Raw genomic sequence first — 23,047 nt, forward strand, 5'->3', positions numbered from 1 at the left:
ACATAATGGTGAAAATTAAGAGTATAAATGTTCAGGGTATTTTTATTTTGCAGAATTTGCCTTGAAACTTGATTGAAGTGTTTCAAATTATGGTCTAATGTATATTTTCTAGCCTCTATCTAATATGCATATTTGCATAACTAATAATCTTAATTTGCATAAATGTTAATTATGCAAATTAAGGCAACCAAATCTGAAACAAATATTCTGTTCAATAAACATGCATTATGAACATTTATGCATTGTTTTTTATCAAAATATAGGCAAAAATTACATATTTTATGTGACTTTCCAAATCATATTAGCTCATTAACTATATTGATTATTGATTAATACAATACAAAGAAATTTAATATGTTCGTATTAAGTAAAATGTATGTCCGATTAGCTTCAAACAAAGGCACAATTGATCAGTGTATTTTGCCCTACTCAATAAATCTGTTTTTAAAAACATGCTTAGAGTATTTCAAAATGTCTTGTATTCCACAAACAAAATGCTTCTAACAATATGTAGGCCTACTTTTCCCCACATGAATAAATCAATTAAAAACATATGTGATGTGATCAAGCAAAATCAGTCGGAACTTGGAAATATTAAATTTTCAGTTTCTTATAGGATAGTAAAAGGCATTTACAAAGCTGCATTTTGCAGAAAACCCTATTGAAATTGAACAACCAGTTCCAAAGATATGAGCAATTAAAGAGTTTCCAAAACAAAAGGAAACAAAAGGATATATTTCCTTTGTTTGGCTATATCTCAAAATCAATATTTCAGAGTTGCGACTGATTTTGCTTGATCGCATCACATATCAAGAGTACAGCCCAGCCCAATTGAATTGGATAGCCAAGTTAGTGAATTAGGTTTGATTGAAACTGAATAACAAGTGGGCCATTATTACTCCCTGTATTACTGTTTAATTGGTCATATTATCCGGAGTTATACTTACTATATTTCCTTTGCAATTCTCTCTTCCTTCCTGTACATGTGTTCGCCAGTTTAACTTGCAATATTAATTCCATCAGCCTATAATGTATCAACATATCTAGCTGTTACATTATGTGTTGTGATGACCAAAATAAGTCACATAGTCATACCAACCATATTCAAATAACTTTCTATATATTTCATTGTACATTGTGTACATTATATGTAGATAAAACAACACATCAAAATATAATCTGTTTGGGTCAAAAATTGCTCTTAAAGAGCAAAATGTTGCCAATTTTTTTAAAACTTGGGCAGCACACCCCTTCAAATATTATTCAAATATCCTCCTCCACCACCCCCATGAACACACCAGATTGGGAAGTACACAATACTGCATGTTTCTTTGAATTCACAATTCACACAATATTGGACTTACATTCTCTTCCAGCAACTATATAATAGTAGTATTATAGTGAACAAATATACATTGTAGTCCGGCACACTGGGAAGATGAGGAGGCGCATTAATCAGTCTATAATATCGAATTGATTAATTCGAATTAAACAATTCGTTGATGTTAGCACTGGGTAGTAGCCATTACTACCAGTAGACAGGAAGTCTAGAAAGTTGACCTCAACGCTGTAGGTGGTCTTCCTGTACTTTTGAATGGGACAGCAGTAACCTTGGGCATGTTTTAGACCAAAATTTTGGATTTTTCAGATTTTTTTCTAAGTTTGTGAGAGCATAACAAGACTATCCGTCGATGGATTTTTATTTCCGTCGGTAAATATTTTTAAAATTAAGTTTTTCATAACATATTAAAAAGGCAGAGACCCCTGATGTATAATAAATTAGCTAGGTAAGTTTTGAGTAACCTTGATGAAAATTATCTAAAAAGTGCCTATTCAATTGTGTGGGTACGGTCCATCACCTGTCACTTGGTAGTCTTGTAACATGTCTAATGACGCTGTCCATGGCCACTCGATGAATTGTTTAATTCGAATTAATCAATTCGATATTATAGACTGTTAATGCACATTGTCTGTGATAACATCATTGCTCCTTAGACTTATCACACTTTCTATAATGGTGTACTAAGTGACTTCGCTTACTATGTATTAAACATTAAGCTGTGTATATGACCAAAGAGAAATTGTCACAATAAAGCATTGGCTCTGCTTTTTTTTGAGTGCACAATAATTGTGACAATTTCATTGCAATGGATCTATAAAGAAGATGTGACATATATGGTGCTAAAATTAACTTATTTTATGTTCAACATCAAAAATTAGCATATCACTAAAATTGTTTGTGGGGATGCATGGAAAATGTTAAACTTGTTTTAATGTTCAGTATGAAATATTAACATGTCATTCTAAGGAAGCATTTATTGAAGTTGATGGAGCTTTCAACATATTGCACATAGGGCAAGAACGTGAAATTAAAAAAGGAACATTGATTATCGCATGACACAAATGGCTCATGTGTGATCCTGTGATGAATGTATATGCTAATTCTACAGCGGGTTTGAAATCGATGACATTGTTAGTTTGTTTGGTGCAAACTTTGACTGACCCACATTTAGCAGCAATGCTTCCATTTGGTGTGTATTCAGTTCACAAATCTATGCCAAGGGTCAAATTCAAAGAGATCTAAGATGAATTAACAATAAAATGGTTACACTGGTTCATAAAATGAGCTCAACTTATTTGATTTAGTCATAATGGTCCATATAGTTCATGCAGGATATCAAAGAAAAATACAGCACTCATTTTTTTAATATTTGAAAACAATTAGTCTGTTTTTCACCAAAGTTCAATCATGATCCTTTTTTCAGCGAACTGGAAATAAAGTTTCTATTGCAGAGTTACAGGTTGTTTCTATTGAGCAAACTGTTGACGATGAATGTGATGTAATTTTCGGTGATTCAAGGGTAATATGGGGTTTTATGAGTAAACCTCACCATCAATGATCTTTTGAGGTGGTTAAAACTTAGTGGTAAATATAACTATGTTCGATGTAGAAATGATTCAGGTGACATCGGAAGTCACTGCATCACAAGCTATCAAAATCTGACTTTGAAGGTCATAAAAATATTTTCTGGACTTCCGCCCTCCCCACTAAATATGTTAGTGAACTCGTTACACTGTATTTGCAGCGCATAGAAACGACCCGGTTGATGGTGAGAGAATTAAAAATGCAGTGAAATATAAAAGCACAATAATGTCAGTGCCCAGTACACACCTGCAAGTTACATTGGACTGATAAATTATATGATTTCTTTTATGCAATATGCAAACCATTATGCATCAAAAATTCAATTAAAAAAATCTACTCTGTATTGAAAATATTTATGACTGGTCCATAAACCCTCTTGAATTCATTAAATAGGCCCTACTGCCATGTATATTATAATGCAGGTGATATTGCTGATGCAAATCCCATTAGGCCAAGTAAAATAGACCAGTTTCTTGTCCTCAACCTCTTTGCAACATTTTTAGGCAATTGCTATATTCCTCATTATAATTTCAAGTAGCCTATAAGTAACATTAAGAGAGCAACCCCGCTCATGTATCACTGTTTTCAGATGGGAACAGTTCTCATTATGAACTGGTAATATTATCTTGAAATGAGCTAATCTAGTGGTATATGAATTTGAAAAATGGGCTATGAAGTATGATAAGGCTTGATGTGACTAGCCTATACCTTAAAAAATTGTTAACCTATATACTAAAATGTTATAACCACTATATAGATATAAAAGCCCCTGGAAAATATTTACATGCCATTACTTTGTGATATATGAATATATTTAAATTGGTTTCTGAAACTTTTTTTTTACTTTTTTATTATTTTGTATTCATTCATATATATGACACTAGCTCCTGATAAACTAGTTAAAAAGAATGACTTGCCAAAATATCCAATTTGAAAACAGAGGGCACACTTCCACCACATTTAACAAGCAATATTTTTAAGTGACTTGGTTTTTACTTAGCTATCTTATTATGTTTCTATTTTGTGTTAGGCAAATCACCAAGCCATATGCTTTGAAAGCAAATGGATGCTGATAATTTAAATTAAAGAAACAATATTGGGCTATTCCAGTTGAAATCCATACCCCCTATGGAAGACATGGGGTAGCGCTTACTTGCGCCATGGGGTCATAGGCACATTGTGTTAGTTTTTGGCACACAAATGTTTAGAGGTTGCTAAAGAAGGGTAATTTGAACCCCTTATTTCTATTGTTTTGGATCCATCATAAAATCCATACAAATTTGAACTTGTTTGAAAACCTAGTACTACACCCTCTACCCTTTGGGGAGAGTGAGTTGGCACAGCAGTAGTTCCCTCATTTTGAGCTGATAGCTAAGTGATAGTGATAACTATGAAATGTTGTAATTTTTATCATTTTGTGAGAAAAAAAATCTGAATTTGTCAGAAATCTTAGGGGTAAAAGGTAGTCATTGGGTGATGTTACTGTTAAGTGAATTTTGAAAACACTGTATAACTACTGCACCTCTGCACCATTTTAGTCACAGGCATAATAAGTAAATGATGGGGGAGCATATTGTTGACACGCTGTGGTCTTCATTTTCTTCTTCAATACTTCTCAGTGCCCGATAAAGGCCAAGTGAGAATTGCCCATCCAAGTATAAACCCATATGCCACAATAATTATATATCTTAACAATATCTTGTATGTTTTTGTTTCTTGACAGTTGTGTACAGCATAGCTGTATGGCCTAGCTCCTACTAGTGATCAGTGTGAAACCAGAATACAGTGTGAACCTAACTATTGTGATTATTGTGCCGCTACTTCGTTAAATTTCCAAGATGGAGGTGGAATCAGGAAAACAGGAATACACTTTCGAGCCACAAGAACCAATGACTGGCAAAGAAAAATTTAAACAATGGTTCAAAGAAAATATGCTTCTGTTTTTCACAGTGACTTCAGTTGTTTTTGGTATTATATTTGGAATGGTGTTACGCTATGCAGAGCCATCTGATAATGCCATCCTGGCTATAGGTTTTCCTGGTGACATTCTTATGAGACTCCTCAAGATGCTTATTTTGCCACTTATTATCTCCAGTTTGATCACAGGTAAGTTCAAAGTTTATTTGCCGTAGAAGTGATGAACAGAATTAGGCTTAACTACCATAGCAATTAGCTCGAGATACTGTAGCTAAAATCTTACATTATCTTGCCGTATTTCAGGCAGAGCACCATAGGTAGAAAACCTGTTTTTTTTTCTGTGAACAATACTAACACATAATCTTTTCATGACTTCAGTGACCAACCTCGATGGCCATCATTTTTATTCACCATGTCCATTGAAGTGAGAGAGAATTGAATAGATGCGTGTTCATCACAATAAGAAATTAACACAATAGAAATTAGCATCTCATGAATGTGCTACCAATCTATAGAAATAAGAAAACCCACTTTCAGACGTGATGGGCTTGTGTCTGATAGCAATAGGTTAAAATAATTTTTGAATACATCGCACTGCACTAGCTAGTGCATTCACACGCTACCTCTGCATTGAACCATATCATGCTGATCAGCCGCAGCTGTAAGATTAGCATTTTTGAAAAGAGTGGTATTGTATTCAATCTATCAATCTATGATTGCAGACATACCCAGGTGATGAGTGCAAGCTGCCTGTAGTGCATGGCAATATATTCAAAAATTGTTTTCACTTATTGCTACGGTAGTTAATCCTGTTACATCATGACTTCTATGGTAAATTCTAAGAAGATCCTATCTGCATAGCTGCCCTATAGATATCTAACAATTTCTGCATTCTACAGTGTACACATATTACACATGGCAGCTATTACAGGTGGGCCCTTCTTGCCCTATAGACAATCCAGTTGTCAAACAATCGATTGCACACTTGTTTTTTTTTGGTTTTTTGTGTTTTTTTTCCTTTGTGTGACATCAGCCTCATAGGTTAAGGAATGCGTATCACTTGTTGAGAGTGAAAGTGTACAAAATAATGCACGCGTGCTGAGATGTTGATGCGTCTAATGCACGAGCCCCCAAAGGGGAGTGCATTAGACGCATCAACATCTCGAGTAACAAGTGATACGCATTTATAAAGTTATTTCATACACGAGAAAAAAATCCTGTGATTTTTTCGATTTTTATAACAAAATTGTCACTAAAAATGTTGGAAAATGCAAGCAAATATAAATGCATCAACCCATAAGTAAAATGAATGTGTCCAAAGCACTGCGATACTACACGGAGTGTGCGCCCGTGCAATTGTACAACATTTATCCACGGCTACTAATTTCCTAACGTTTGCTCTGATTGGTTCTCACTATCTTGGAGTGTATGAAGGAAATATAGAATTCCATATAAGCCTACACCCTTTAAGGCAAATACAGAGTCTATTGGTTGATGTAAAAAAATGACATTACAGAAGCTCCTCAGCTCTTACAAGACAAAATTGATTCCACTAAACTTAGTCCTATTCCAGTTGAAATCCATACACCCCATGGAAGACATGACCTTAATCTTCCACACACAAAGTGTGAATTTCAAATGGGGTTACCTGAATGGGTGATTCCATTTGAAATCTACTTTGCCACTTGCCAGTGCAGGAGATTAAGGTCATATCTTCCATAGTGGGTGTATGGATTTCAACTGGAATAGCCCATTTAGACATAAACCCTATGATGTCAGCCCTGTAGAATTTGTTATTACTTAGAGTATGTTATTGTTGTGTGTTTTCCTGATGCCAAGTCTCTATACATAGCAAGTTGGAGAAATATCTGTGGTATGGCTCATTTGAGATGAGTTTTATCCAAATAAATTCACTGCAGTTTGGTGACAGGTTGGAAGTGTGCATAATAATAGATCATGACATGGCCGGGTAAAAAGGAGTGTCCCTCCTCATGTTTCAGTTTGTTCTCATGTCAACAGTTGAGCACAGGAAATTGCTTGCTTTGATGTATGAAAAGAATAATCTACCAAGTCAAGCCCGATGTATACTCCACATCACAGCAGTGATATCACGACCACAATGAAATAATTGACCAAGTTAAGTCTGATGTATATGCCATGTCGCAGTCACGATACAATGACCAAGATGAAATAATCTACCAAGTTAAGTCTGATGTATACACCATGTCGCGGTCACAATACAACAACCACGATGAAATAATCTACCAAGTCTGATGTATGCTCCACAAACACTCCATGTTGCGGATGCTGATGAGCCAATGTTCTTTTCTTCATCATTTAGATATTTTAGTTGTAATCCACACCCCTATGGAAGACATGGCCTTAGTAACATCCACACAGGGGGGGGGGTGTAGATTTCAAAGTAGTTATCCATTCAGGTATAACCCCATTTAAAATTCACACTCCCTGTGTGGGAGATTATCGTCATGTCTTCCATAGGGGGTATATGGATTTCAACTGGAATAACCCATTCTATATATGATCAGATCAGTCCAGTCCATTATATCAGATGGTAAATGCAAAATCATTTTAAATGGTCACGCAAATGCTCCTGTAAGTCATGCCTCTTCTTGCTGCTGTCGGATGCTGGCAGCCATGATATATAAGATTTGTATACCTTTTTCATAATTTTTAACCGATCTCATCAAATTTGGCCGCTATTGAAAGTTGCCTCACCCCATTTTTCCCCACCCTGAAAAAGTCCTGGTTACGCCATGACTAATGATCCTATTGCTTGCTTCTCAGGTTTGACAGAACTTGATCCCAAAGAATCTGGCAAGATGGGATTACGAGCTTTACTCTACTACTTTACTACAACATTTATTGCTGTAATTATTGGAATCATCATGGTCCTTAGTATCCATCCAGGAAGGAGTTCACTCAAAGAAGAACTGGGAGATGGAACCTCAAAACCAGAAATCACAACATTGGATGCCTTCCTAGATTTACTAAGGTAATTGAGGGTTTAGTACAAGAATAGCTGCCCTATAGTCATTTGATAATGTCGGCATTCATTCTGTAGTATACATCTCAGGTTTAGTACAAGAATAGCTGCCCTATAGTCATTTGATAATGTCTGCATTCATTCTGTAGTATACATCTCAGGTTTAGTACAAGAATAGCTGCCCTATAGTCATTTGATAATGTCTGCATTCATTCTGTAGTATACATCTCAGGTTTAGTACAAGAATAGCTGCCCTATAGTCATTTGATAATGTCTGCATTCATTCTGTAGTATACATCTCATCTGCATCATGAGCAAAAATCAAACTTTTTTTAGGGATGCACCATTGCACTTCAACGGGGTTGGGAAATTTTTGAAAAATAAACTTCCCCCACTACATGAGCAAAAAAGAATTTCTCTACTATCACTAAAAGAAAAGGTAAACCACCTTGCCCAAGTGCAGAACATAATGGCACTGGTACCACCTTGAAGTCCAACGATGCATCCCTTATAAAAAGTGAGACATGTATCTTAAACATTATTGAATAAAAATTCCTTTAAAAGGAATAGGGTGGGCAAATGAAAAATTGTCAAGAGAAATGAAAGAATGAGTAAGTCAAGTTCACAATTAAAAATAGGAAAATATGACACAACATCGATTTCCAATAGGGAATAACACAAAACGTATAAACAAAGTTAAAAGAGTTTTTAACTTTATACATTTATACGTTTGTTCTTCCCCCATTGGAGGTTGTGTCATATTTTCCCTGATTTTAATCTGATTTATTGCTTATCCTTTGTTCTCTGCTGGTCAGTTGGAACAGATTTTCCTGTTTTTATATTAACCCTTCACATCATAACACAAGACGCTTTTATGTTAACATTTTATATAAAACATGGTTATAAAACTTTTGTAGATAATAGTTATTTAAAACATTTTCGTAATCATTCCTAGAGTTGTTTTTTTTATCATCAGATAGAAAGACTTCTGCTCATCTTCTCTGGTGAGACAACAGGGCTGGGGTATCTTTCCATATCAAAGTTTAAAAATCTGCCATATCAATTTCCTCAATATGTTGTATTGCAACTTATGAGGGGAAATGTTTGGTTTTACAATATTTCGATATTATTTTTTAACTTTGTAACTTTATTATGATTAACATAAAAGTTCTGTATTTCAAAGCGTCAAACTATATCATTATTTTGTCCCAACAAAAATAATCCAGGGAATAAAATATTCATTCATATGTTTATTTATTTTATTCAACCTGGGCCATTTCTACTGGTGCACATGCATTCTAATAATTTGTCTATAATACCTTATACAAGCATCATCAAGCACTATTTGTCACAAGATTTGAAAAGTAAATAGCCTATATGTACACACTGAACACAATGCACATACAAGCTGTATTTAAGTACATGCCGTAGCTATCAGTATAAAATGATATATATGACCTTCACGATGCTATTAATTTAGCCCAAAGATTAGGAAAACTAGCAAAACTGGTGAACTGGTACTGTTCAAATAAAAACATCTGCAAATCTTGCTGCAATTTCCAAATAGTATTTCTATTACTTAAATAATTATTTTTGTTATTTCTTTTAATACAAACACATTACTGCCTATGACGACTTTATCATTATTACTTACATATCAAAATCAAGTAATAATTACAAAACTCGCCGTAATCTATCACCTCTGTGGGTGTTTGGGATATAACCGGCACGAATATTTTCTCAACACTGCGGCATGTCAAAAAGTAGGTCAATAGTCAGAGAATACAGGGTGGGTGCGGCACGCCGCACCCACCCAAAAAGATAAAGAACCACAATTGTACTCAAGTCAATGGGGGAGGTTATCCTCAAGTCACCCAGGGGGTGATTGTCCTCAGGTCACTTGGGCTGGGGGATTTTCTTGTCCTCAAGTCACTTGGGCTGGGGGGATTTTCTTGTCCTTAAATCACTGGGGCCGGGGGATTTTCTTTGTCCTCAAGTCACCAGGGGGTGGGGGATTTTCTTGTCCTCAAGTCACCAGGGGGTGGGGGATTTTCTTGTCCTCAAGTCACCAGGGGGGTGGGGGATTTTCTTGTCCTCAAGTCACCAGGGGGGGGATTTTCTTGTCCTGAAGTCACCAGGGGGTGGGGGATTTTCTTGTCCTCAAGTCACCAGGGGCAGGGGGATTTTCTTGACCAGGAGTATATTTTTATTTTTAATCAAATAAAGTAAATTGTTGATTATCACCTTAACTTCATCCAGTATTCATCAAACATTGATTCTGGTACAAGTTTAAAACATTTTAAGTGAAATAAGCATGGATGTAAGAATTTCTTGCCGTGGGGAGTCACATCATATTACATGTCTCACTGCCCCTACTAGATATTGACAAGGTAAGGTAATTTAAATCCAAGTAAATGCACTCACTCAGTTGAATTCATGTTGTACAACTCCTTGTTTAAGGCAATTTCATATTTTTAATAATGCAAGCTTCACATTTTAAGAATTGATTTTTAAATCAGATTCAAATATTTGCACAAATGTCAAGCGTTAATGCCGGAGGTTGATCATTTTATTGTTGGCATTTAAATGTTTTCTCACTCACATCAAAGATAGAATGGCTGTTCCAGTTGAAATCCAAACACCTCTATGGAAAACATGACCTTAATATTTCACATTGGGGTGTAGATTTCAAATGGGATCCGGTAGCCCCATTTGAAATTCACACTCCCTGTGTCAAAGATTAAGGTCATGTCCTCTGTAGGGGGGGCATGGATTTTAACTGGAATAGCCCACTGTAACTCCAAGTACTACATGTTACTTGATGGATGCATACATTCTTGTCAAGTTTTATCAAGAAATAAAATAGTAGCAGTCCCTATTTCTTTTGTTTGGTTTTTATTCTAAAATCTGTATGCTTGGTTCACAGTGTAAGGGCAAATGGTAATCTCAGCATCCTGTGTACACAGCTTTTAAAACATTTTTCATGTTTTCAATGTTGTTGTTGTTTTTACTTGTCAGAAAAAAGCATTAGAAAGTCCAAGAAAAAAAGTGAACAAGACTAAAATACAAACCAAGAAAACCCACACAACAGACAGTCTTTTTCAACAACACCAAACTGCAAAGCACTTTCGTAGCTGTATGACAAAACCTTGTATCTTAAAAAAGTGAACTGTTCGGGAGGGCAAAAAAACATTGCTGTCTTGAAATTTTAGCAGTAATGGCTGCCCTCCTTTGTCAAGATGTTTTGTATGCGCTTTGCTAGAGTCATAATAACTCCAAAGACACAAATGGAGTTTCATGGTTTGATTTTTGCACAATACTTTTAATAACATTTCTTCCGCTATTGGATGAAATATGTAATAACAAAAACTTGTAACTATGTATTAGGCCTATATCTTTTGATATTATATTAGATGTGAGGTTTTGTCATCAAATAGCCAGTATGAAGCCTGGTTTGCTAGCTACAAAATCAGTACAAGATCTTAATTTCACTGACAAATCAGATACCAGGTTTTGTCATTACAGCAACGTTATGTTTTGGGTAAAAGTTTCTGAGACAACTCTATTTATTTGTTGTAGGCTTGATCATGAACTTCAATGATATAAATTAATTTTTACCTTATTTTATTTTTCCCTGCAGGAATTTGTTCCCGAAAACCTTGTGCAGGCTTGTTTTCAACAGGTAAGGGCATGTGAGAGTTTGTGGAGTGGGGGGGGGGGGGGGTGTCTATAACCTAAACAGGTATGTATGTGCAGCAAGCCCATAGCCAGGGGTGTGCAGGTTTCCAAATGCAGATCTTCAGGAGAAATCTTCATTCTGGCCAAAAGTTGACCTTTGTTCCCTCTATAATTGATTTAGAGCCTATATTTTGGACAAATGTCACAGAAAGTTTATGATTTGGTGTATGTTTATCTTAAATTTTGACATTTTGGCTCAATTTTACTGCGTTTTTTACAGACAAAGTAGTTTTGCCAATATATTGGGGTGACCTTGTGAAAATTTGGGTCAGATAAACCTTGGGTACCTTGGATGGTCTGGCTCAATTTTACTGCGTTTTTTACAGACAAAGTAGTTTTGCCAATATATTGGGGTGACACCCCTACACTGCCTGGCTTTGGGCCTGTGCTTTCAGGTATAACATTGTGAGAAAGCTTGCTTAGAGAAGGCGTGCTTTTTCAAATTATTATGCTCCTACCCCATTACTGTGAAGTAAATATTGTAAAACATTTGCACATTTAGCTTCATTTTGAACTTCAGGCCATCATGATATAGATGGGGTATGCTTTCCAAATTCTTTTCTGGGTCACATTGTCAGAATCCCAGCCCTACATCATCACTTAAAGCAATAATGTAACATTTGCTGAGGAGGATACCATCCTGGGATGCCACCCTTAATGTTGTTCAAAATTTGGATTTTTACATGATAAATGTATTTGTTAAACTAACAACCAAAATCAAGGCTTTAGATACTGTAGTTGGGACATATTTTCAGTTTATTATTGGATTGTAACAAGCATTTTGCAAAGCTACATTTTGCAGTAAACCCCATTGAAATTGGAAACTATTTCAAAAATACGAACAGTTAAAGAGCTTCCAAAACAAAAGGATATAAAAGGAAATATTACATTTGTTTGGTTATACTCCTGATGTCTCTCATGGAATGGTCAATCTCAGGAATGCATAAGTCAGTCATGCAATTACAAGGATACACCTAAGGCTGTTGAAGAACTTAACTTGGTATTTGTGAATGATGACCCCTCATAACCTTTCATTCCTAGATATACAAACCTGTTTGAACCAAGGATATTACACTCAAAGATTACAGACTCAAAATACTGTGCTATGGCATATCCAACACACAAACATGGTGGGGTGGGTTCTCTTTGAATCTTACCTCATTGGTTTGAACCCAGTATCTCTTACCCACCTGTTATCATCATGGAGGTGTTTGTGTTGCCATAGCGATTGGGCATGACCAGGAAGGAAGGGTACTTTCACATGTTTATCTGACCCAAATTTTCACAAAATGGTTAGTAATGTAGGGCTTGGGGCATTTTTCTCTGTATACTGTGTTTGTTATGCTGTCATCACAGACCCTGAAAGTCCCCATAGACCATGGAATGGTGATACCCAAACCACTATCTATGTCCAAAAGTAATTTAGGTGAAGTTTGCTGCTGTTTCCAGTAATGTACCTGTCAAGTGATGTCCTGGCCCCTGGGTACCCGGAATGGCCTGGCCCCTGGGTACCCGGAATGTCCTGATCCCTGGGTACCCGGGACGTCCTGGCCCCTGGGTACCTTGGATGGTCTGGCTCAATTTTACTGCGTTTTTTACAGACAAAGTAGTTTTGCCAATATATTGGGGTGACACCCCTACACTGCCTGGCTTTGGGCCTGTGCTTTCAGGTATAACATTGTGAGAAAGCTTGCTTAGAGAAGGCGTGCTTTTTCAAATTATTATGCTCCTACCCCATTACTGTGAAGTAAATATTGTAAAACATTTGCACATTTAGCTTCATTTTGAACTTCAGGCCATCATGATATAGATGGGGTATGCTTTCCAAATTCTTTTCTGGGTCACATTGTCAGAATCCCAGCCCTACATCATCACTTAAAGCAATAATGTAACATTTGCTGAGGAGGATACCATCCTGGGATGCCACCCTTAATGTTGTTCAAAATTTGGATTTTTACATGATAAATGTATTTGTTAAACTAACAACCAAAATCAAGGCTTTAGATACTGTAGTTGGGACATATTTTCAGTTTATTATTGGATTGTAACAAGCATTTTGCAAAGCTACATTTTGCAGTAAACCCCATTGAAATTGGAAACTATTTCAAAAATACGAACAGTTAAAGAGCTTCCAAAACAAAAGGATATAAAAGGAAATATTACATTTGTTTGGTTATACTCCAAGATCAATATTTCCAACTTGCAACTGATTTTGCTTGATCACGTCACATATTACAATATTGCTAGTTTACCTGTTTGCCCTTGGTTTGTTTATCCATATCAAGATGATCATGTTTGGTATTATTCTTTTCCCCTGTATTATTTCATTTCAGTGTAATTTAAACAAATACAATACATGTGTCCATGATGATAGGAAATGAACTTGATGTGTTAATAATTAGGTCACCTTATGATGGATGACATACCAATCATGTGTTGTCAGCCCAAGGATATTATGTAATAAACCAGGTTCAGTAATGCATTCATAGTTGAATGACCAGTACCTATGACATTTACAATGAACCATGCATCTATAATAACCCAGTTTTCAATCAAATTAAAAACAAAATAGGTTCAGGATTTCATATTTTTATATTGATGACTTTTCACTTAGATTTCACTGGTAACCATGGTAACATTTCACACATACATTATGGTTCCTAATAATGGGTTTGATGGTCTCCATGTACCCTTTCTCCTCTTCTTCATCATCTTTCTCCATCTTCTCTTGATCCTCTTCATCTTTTTCTTCATCTTTTTCTTGATCCTCCTTATCTAATCAAGTGTCAACTCACCCCACCTCCCTGTGCACCTGTTTCATGCTGTTTCACCCATTGCTGTGTGAAGTTCTCCTCCAGCAACTGTTTCATGCTATTTCACCCACTGCTGTGTGAAGCCCCCCTCCAACATTTTCCATCAGTTTCTGTATTCTGTTGTTGTTTCAATGGAGGTGGCGATGTCATCTTTCCATCCCTGTCTCCATCTCTTTTTCTGTCATTCAATTTATACAACGATAGGGCAAGTTTGAAATGTAGTTACTGATCACTGAACACTAGTGAACAGCTTTGATCATGAGTGAGATAAGATGTCCTATATATTATGTTTGGATCATTCCTATAATCAGTGGCGCCGCCATGGGGGGCATGGGCGGGGAAATGCCCCCAGTCAGAACTCTTGCCCCCTGTTGCCCCCCAGTAAAAACCAAACATTGCTAAAATTTCTACTTTTTACGGCATTTTTGCCCCAAATTTGTTGATTTTGCCCCCTGAAATTCACTTTGTCCCCCATACCCCCGAAAAATTCCTTGCGCCACCACCGCCTATAATACCTAACACTCTTCCAAATATTTGGAATCTAAAACACAGTTGAAAACATCAAACAGTTCATAATAGAGGAGACACAATATAAACACACTCCATGTTTTTCAAAGCGTTTCTACAATTCAGCAGCGCCTCACAGTTGAATTAATTATTAATCACCATGCTACACAGATGCCATATTTCATTCATTTGATTTGGATATCTTTGACAATAATTTTGCATCATTAAGAAGTGTTCATGTTTTAACATGTTGAAAAAATTATTGGCTATAGTCTGTCTCATCTCAAGTTGAGAGTAACGCCATGTCGGATTTCGTAGTGGCAGGTTCAAATCAGGCACGCTAACCTAATCCCGGGCCTAATCCCGCAGGCGTATACACCTGCGTAGAAGGGCGATTTGTCCATACGCTGGGGAAGCAACCATGTAAACGCACTGATTTGAGGCGCCACTACAACATGGCGTTACTCTCAACTTGAGATAAGACGCACTTCATGGTGGCAATCAGGTGCTATATTATAATGTTAATGAATGTGAAAACTGTATTCTTGGGGTGTACTTTAATTAGAATTTTTTTTTTAATCCAAATAATTCAACAAAATCAATGTAATATTATGAAAAAAGTGGGTTTCTTGCTAAATGCTTATCTTTGCCATTCAAATAGACCAATGGTTCTAAATTATATGTTAGCGGACTGTAGAGGGCTAGACACATTTCAACAATCTGTGTTTGAGGGCCAAATACACCTATGTTAACCCTAACCCTACCCGTGGTTTTGTTGCTATCGGAAGGGAAAGAAGGAACGAAAAAGGAGAGAAGATGAGGAGAAAAGTCACTTGGCACCCCCGGGATTCGAACCTCGGACCCCTCGCATGCCACGCAGAAGATCCCCAGCGTGTAGCCACACAGGTGATGTTGGCCCGGGCCAACGATTCCGTGGGTATATATGACTGCGTCATCAAGTCCCGTGGAATGCATGCACGCAGAGCGGTTTTAATAGTGAGCTTTAGTGAGACCTAGTTGGGTTAGGGTTAATGCTATACTCTGTGTGCTACCCATATGCTTCAACATAAAAAGTTTTGAGATATTTTCTAAAAATATCAAGAGCTATCTTTAATAAGAGCCACTGAACCAATACTACTTTGTACTCATTTTAATTCATTTCTCATACTGATTCCAAATATGGTCATAAAAATTTACAATTCTAAAATGTGTTAATTAAAATAAGATTGAATCTTGTCACCATCTGCAGTGGAAACCTTAGTAACTAGTACCTGTGAAGTTAAATTTCAAACACATCCTATTTCATTCCAGTGGTTTGCACTTCCCTGTTCATTCTGGCCACTGCATTGAACTTTTTTGCTGATGTCTCTCATGGAATGGTCAATCTCAGGAATGCATAAGTCAGTCATGCAATTACAAGGATACACCTAAGGCTGTTGAAGAACTTAACTTGGTATTTGTGAATGATGACCCCTCATAACCTTTCATTCCTAGATATACAAACCTGTTTGAACCAAGGATATTACACTCAAAGATTACAGACTCAAAATACTGTGCTATGGCATATCCAATACACAAACATGGTGGGGTGGGTTCTCTTTGAATCTTACCTCATTGGTTTGAACCCAGTATCTCTTACCCACCTGTTATCATCATGGAGGTGTTTGTGTTGCCATAGCGATTGGGCATGACCAGGAAGGAAGGGTACTTTCACATGTTTATCTGACCCAAATTTTCACAAAATGGTTAGTAATGTAGGGCTTGGGGCATTTTTCTCTGTATACTGTGTTTGTTATGCTGTCATCACAGACCCTGGAAGTCCCCATAGACCATGGAATGGTGATACCCAAACCACTATCTATGTCCAAAAGTAATTTAGGTGAAGTTTGCTGCTGTTTCCAGTAATGTACCTGTCAAGTGATGTCCTGGCCCCTGGGTACCCGGAATGGCCTGGCCCCTGGGTACCCGGAATGTCCTGATCCCTGGGTACCCGGGACGTCCTGGCCCCTGGGTACCTTGGATGGTCTGGCCCCAGTACCCGGGATGGCCTGGCCCCTGGGTACCCGGCCTACACAAAACCATTGAAGTACGAGAGTGATCATGTAGATGAGGCTCTTGTGTCATAAGCAGGTCTATAGCACCCCCACATTGACAAAAAGGTCCACATGGGAAAATGTAAAAATGTGCTCAAGAAGTTACCAACTTTGTTGGTCCACCTTTCTCATATTTTGGCAACTTGAATTAGGAAAATTAGGTCCACTTTTCGGAAATTCTGCACCCCCTCAAAAAATAATCCTGATCATAAATTTTCCCCCTCTCTGAAGTATGAAAGTGATAATCTTGTAAGATGAAACACCTCCAATGTGGCCTCTTTAAATATATGAAATAAACATAATTTTGAGATGTTTGTCAGACATATTTTCCAGTCGCGTTGAATGGAAAATCTACATGACATGACAGTGGGATTCATAAAATTGGAAATCATTTGATCCATTTATGGAGCTAGATTGCAGCACTTTATGTAATTGTTCAATCACGATGCACTAGGTTTTAATCTTCTTCCCTAAAAATAACATTTCTATTAACTTGCATAGAATCACATTGGTGCCTGTGCCTGCTTAAAGATTGTAACAATATTATAAGAAAAAGCACATTTGGAATGATTAATTACCAATTAAACATATTTTTTTGTTATTGTATTTTTCCCCTCTCTATGTGATGTTTTAATTGTTCCACTTTCATTGGCCTGGTTTTATATTTTTAATTAATCAAATACACCCACATTTTATTTGCTAATGAATGTGCTATTCCAGGTGAAATCCATACGCCCCTATGGAATACATGTCCGTAGTATGAATTTCAAATGGGGTTACTTGAATATGTGACTCAATTTGAAATCTCCCTGGGGGTACTCAGTAGGAGTACAAAATGACCATGCATGGACGTGCCGCAAATATGGGTAGCATTTTAAGCCTTTTGGTATACAAATGACCCCTTTTTCTAGGCCAATTTTGGTATTAATGGGTCCTTCAAAATTTGGAGGAAAATTGGTAAAAACCAAGACAATTTGGGTTAAATATGGCAAAAATTGTGACTTTTGGTATATTGATGCATGGAAGATTGAAAATTGGTTATTGATGAATCCACTTTCAAATTCTCAGCGGCGCACCCCTACCAAAATCAAACTTGAGTACCCCCGGGGAAATCTACACCCCTTGCAGGGCCGTTGTAAGCGGGGCAGCCGGAGATGCCATGGCCGCCCCACTTTTTGAGAAATTTGTTATGTTTTTCTTTATATCTTTATTTCAATTTGGTTATATATTTGTATTTTGGCCATCCCACATTTGTCATGGCCGCCCCACATTTTACAACCTTGCTACGGCCCTGACTCTATGTGTCAGTGTGGGAGATTAATATGCCCCCTATGGAAGACATTGGGGGCATATGGGTTTCAATTGGAATAGCCCAATGCATTATGAATTAATAGTAAACCTTAATCAGATATATCCTTAGAGACCCTTACATCAGTTTTAGTTTATTTTTGTTGCCTATTTAATAGTATGATCTTCTTTAAGTACCAAGAATCATGGAGCCAACATACAAGGTTGATAGTTGATGTTATTACAGTTTACCCATACTCTTTTCATTTACAGTACAGTATAATGTAGGTATTAGGCACTGGGTGTTTGGGTATGAGATTATTTCTATCATAAAATGGATGTTCTAATTGTTTAATAAGTGTATCATCATGATCATATAGGTTAGTGAACTCTACCCTCTGGTTATGTAAAGTCATAATATGTGTACATCCATATCAAAACGATGCACTTGTCCGCTGCTAAGATATGTGTCTCATTTCACATAATAGCTGGTAATCAAGTACTGGCCTCATCTCAAGTGCAGATCACTTCAAATCATCCCCAAGTCACATGGTTTAGGAATACAGAGAACATTCCTTACACAATTTGACTTGGGGATGATTTGAAGTGACCTACACTTGATATGAGTCTGGTATTTATTCCTAGCTATTATTTGAAATGAGACACATGTAGCAGCCGGCAAGTGCATCGTTTTGATATGGATGTACACATATGTGATTTGCTCCACAGCGACGCCCTTAATTTTAAATTTCTACCTTTTGCATGATTAAAATTCCCAATAGTGTACAAAAATACATGTAAAAGACTGAGCCTGAAGTGCTAATAATTGCAGTAAAATTTAAGTTTTTATATTAATTTCGGAGATCTCCGGTTTTATTGCTGGTTCACTGATCATGTGTATCATTGAATCAGTGACATTATGACACATAATAACAGTGTGCATATCGCTTATATTTGTTGTAGGCCAAAAAAATAATAGATTTGTCCCATGTCCCATGAGAGTTTGAAATCTAATGCGGCGGTATGCATTTTTTTAATTTTAAAGAAATTGAACAACACCGATTTTGGGTATTCTGACCTTGGAAGTGTTCAGGCTATGTTTAGCTGGAATTCAGGCTATCTAGTGTTACAATTTCAGAGTTGCGGTGTGATGAAACAAAATTGAAATTGAACATCGATTTTACAGCTGATTTTGGCAAACTTTCGTAAAAAAGAAATTCAAAATAAAATTCAACTTCTGCAATTTTGTGCACGCGGAGAATATGAGAAAAATCTTATTTTTTTGCCTTATATTTTTTCCAACTCTAAAATGCCACATGGGTCAAGACAGCTGAAGTAAATCCTAACCCTATAAATCCTAACCCTATAACCTTACTCTATTGTTTTGGCATCTTGAATTGATGCCTATTGTTTATTGTATAAAATCCTGCTGAAACATGTTTAAATAATATTAATATAAGTCAGTATTAAATAATTGACTGTGATGAATATTAAATTGAAATCCAATGAAGGAAGCAGGTAGTTCTACTCATAATTTCAATTAAGTATCAGAGTAATACCCCCAGGCTTCCATATAATGTTTGGTTTAATTTAGCATTAGATGAACATGAATGAGGCCAAACTCAGGTATAAAATCAGTTTAAATATCCCATTATAGCTACATTAGCAACTCTCATTATATATATAGCATTATTAATGAGTCAGATAATGGAAATGTTTAACTTATAATCAACAAATTCACTTGCAATTACAGACTGGGAACCTATGAGTTGTTTTCACTCAATAAATCCAACCTATTAATGACCAAATCATAATTTTAAGTTTTCAAAGCCAATAGCAGCTTTAGATATTTGAGTGTAGGTTGTTAGTGTTAATAGCAAATAAAATTTCATTTCTATAAAAAAAAATCACACGTTCAATCCTATTGAAGAAAACAGCTTGAAATGATAATTGTTGTCTTTTTTAAACTTTTTTTCTTGGCCTCACAAGATTGAATTACTTGAATCATATAGGTGAAAATATGTAAGAAAAGTGCATACTTTGTACAGGGTATACACAGACTGTGGTCAAAGGTCAAGCTTAATAATAATTTGTATTTCTTTCATTTTACTTTAGGCACAAACTTATTATGAAGACGTAAACACCACAGAGAAAGTGCTGAGGAATACAACAATATCTCTCAATGCAACAGAGGATACCACAGTGGCCTATGCAACAGCAGCGTCAGTAGCCGGCAATGCAACAGAAGCGCCACCAATGTATGACATAGTCATTACTGGTACAAAGAGTATAAGGAAATTGGCATTCAAAGATGGCATGAACGTAATGGGTAGGCTATAATTCTAATCACCTCTTTCAGTAAAATAATGTTATTTTGCTAGTGTAAGGGAAAGAAGAAACAAAAAAGGAGAGAAGATGAACAAAGAAGTCTCTTGGTACCCATGTAATTTGAATCTCTGACCCATTGCATGCCACACAGAAGATCACTGACCTGTAGCCACAGGGGTTACGCTGGCCCAGCCTGCGATCCCTTGGGTATATATGACTTGGCATCACATGGAATGAATGCATGCATGTGCACTGTTGTTCATAGTGAGCTTTTGTGAGTTTCAGCCTGGTTGGGTTAATGAACAGTGTACAAATATGTTATACTCCACGGACACCAGCAACAGAATTATCTGCCTTTAGGAATTAATGTGATTGGTTACAAAGAGGGCTATATCTACAACAGTCTGTGGCCCTCACAGACTTACACGCGAGGCCAGCCCAAAGGGTTGGAAGGAGGTTGCTTACACAACCCAAAAGTAGTGCTGAGCTATATCATAGTCATACACTGTACAGTGCGATATTTTCGCCAAGTTTTTTTGTCACAATTTTATCAATTCTGGATACACATTTATAAGGGCATTCCGTGATCCACAGCATCATCCCTACACTTTTCTCAAAAAAGTTGAGATTTTTATATCACTGGAAACCTCTGGCTACATAATGTTTATGTTCAAAAAATTTCTTGCAGAATAATTAGTTTAGCAAAGATATTGTGAAATTTGAATTTCGTTCTGGTGTACCAGAACGAAACTATATACAACACATTGTCTATGGAGCAGTGTAATACACATAAATGATGCATAACTTGCAAACGCAAAATTGGAATCAACTGAAATTTTGGGAATAAGCTATTTTCGTGGATAGCTACTGAAAAAATTTCATTAAAAGAGGAATTTGCTAGGATCACGAAATACTCCTTTAAGTATTGTGTGTAATAAATATTTTCGCAGGCTAAAAATTTGCGGCTGCCTGTTTGACCAAACAAAAACTTCCTGCAATACAGTAGTAGTATTCAAAAAGTAAGATAAAAATTACAAATTGAACTTGACTGGACTCTTAAGTGCTTTTCCACTCTAAGTAAAAGTCACTGGAATATTGTAATTTTTTTAAGGGGGTACTACACCCCTTGATAAATTTGGATCTATTTTTGCATATTTCTCAAAAACTAATAACACAGTGGTAACAAAATTTATGTATATTATAGGGCAAGGAATCCAATTACTACACTGGAATTTCAGTGACCCAAGACAAGCGATTAGTTATTTATGATAAGAAATAAGGTATAATTAGGATGTACCTCTTTTCATATCATAAATACTGAACCGCTTGTCTTGAGTCACTGAAATTTCAGTGTAGTAATTGGATTCCTTGCCCCTATAATATACATAACTTTTGTTACCAGTTTGTTATTATTTTTTGAGAAAAATGCACAAATAGTCACAATTTACCACAGGGGTGTAGTACCCCCTTAACTTAACCTTTTGTCAATTAACCTACGGTTGCCTTGATGGTGCTGGGGGACACTTTTTAGTCCCCACCCCACCTTTTAGGACACAAAATCACTAAAAAAATACACTATGTGGGCCATAATCACCCACTTTCAGGAAAATTGTCAGAATTTTGCATCTCCTCAAAATTTCACACAAGTTGACTAATTGCAGGGTTGAGCCTGGTTCCATCAGGACCAAAGTATGTCTCTACATGACGTGACAATTTAAACAAACAAATGAATACAAATTGAAGGAATCAACCAGCCCTGTAACAAGTAGGATATCAAAATGCGCTGAACAAATTTATATATCCGAAGAGTTCTTTAATTGTCTCATCAAGTTGGGCTTTCCTCTCAAAAAGCATTGTATTTAAATTGGAAGAATATGTTTTGTGAGCAGTTTATTAACCCAGCCAACAAAAGTGTGCCTGGATTCATGGTGCTCATCAAAGAAACCTCCTACCTTAGCATGTTTCCAATAGCCAAACCACAAGGGAACACTACGCCATCACTTCACACTACACTTGTGAATAATCATGACTACGCATCACTTTACTAAGTGGCAAGTTTTAACCCATGCTACACTTAACACAGTGTAACAAGATGAGACTTGAATATCAGGAGCAAATTAACTTGAGTTAAGTCGATTCCGTGTATGATAACTCACAAGTAATGACTCAGTTGAGTCACTTCAGTGTATGATAAACAAGTAATGACTCAGTGGAGTCACTTCAGTGTATGATAACTCACAAGTCAGTTGAGTCACTTCAGTGTATGGTAACTCACAAGTAATGACTCAGTTGAGTCACTTCAGTGTATGATAACTCGCAAGTAATGACTCAGTGGAGTCACTTCAGTGTATGATAACTCACAAGTAATGACTCAGTGGAGTCACTTCACTGTATGATAACTCACAAGTAATGACTCAGTTGAGTCACTTCAGTG

At 36.5% G+C, this 23,047-nt stretch overlaps 1 protein-coding gene across 1 annotated transcript in view; it reads left to right on the forward strand.

Annotated features, from left to right (window-relative positions):
• The first annotated feature begins 4,756 nt into the window (after positions 1–4,756).
• LOC140166603 (excitatory amino acid transporter-like) overlaps positions 4,757–23,047 on the forward strand; it is a 38,799-nt gene continuing 20,508 nt past the window's right edge. Inside the window, 4 exon segments of the mRNA XM_072190104.1 lie at positions 4,757–5,032; positions 7,649–7,866; positions 11,488–11,529; positions 20,401–20,614. Coding sequence (XP_072046205.1) covers positions 4,765–5,032; positions 7,649–7,866; positions 11,488–11,529; positions 20,401–20,614 — 742 coding nt within the window. The 5' untranslated portion in view covers positions 4,757–4,764.

Source organism: Amphiura filiformis, chromosome 12, assembly GCF_039555335.1.
Source record: "Amphiura filiformis chromosome 12, Afil_fr2py, whole genome shotgun sequence".
In the NCBI taxonomy this organism is placed as follows: domain Eukaryota; kingdom Metazoa; phylum Echinodermata; class Ophiuroidea; order Amphilepidida; family Amphiuridae; genus Amphiura; species Amphiura filiformis.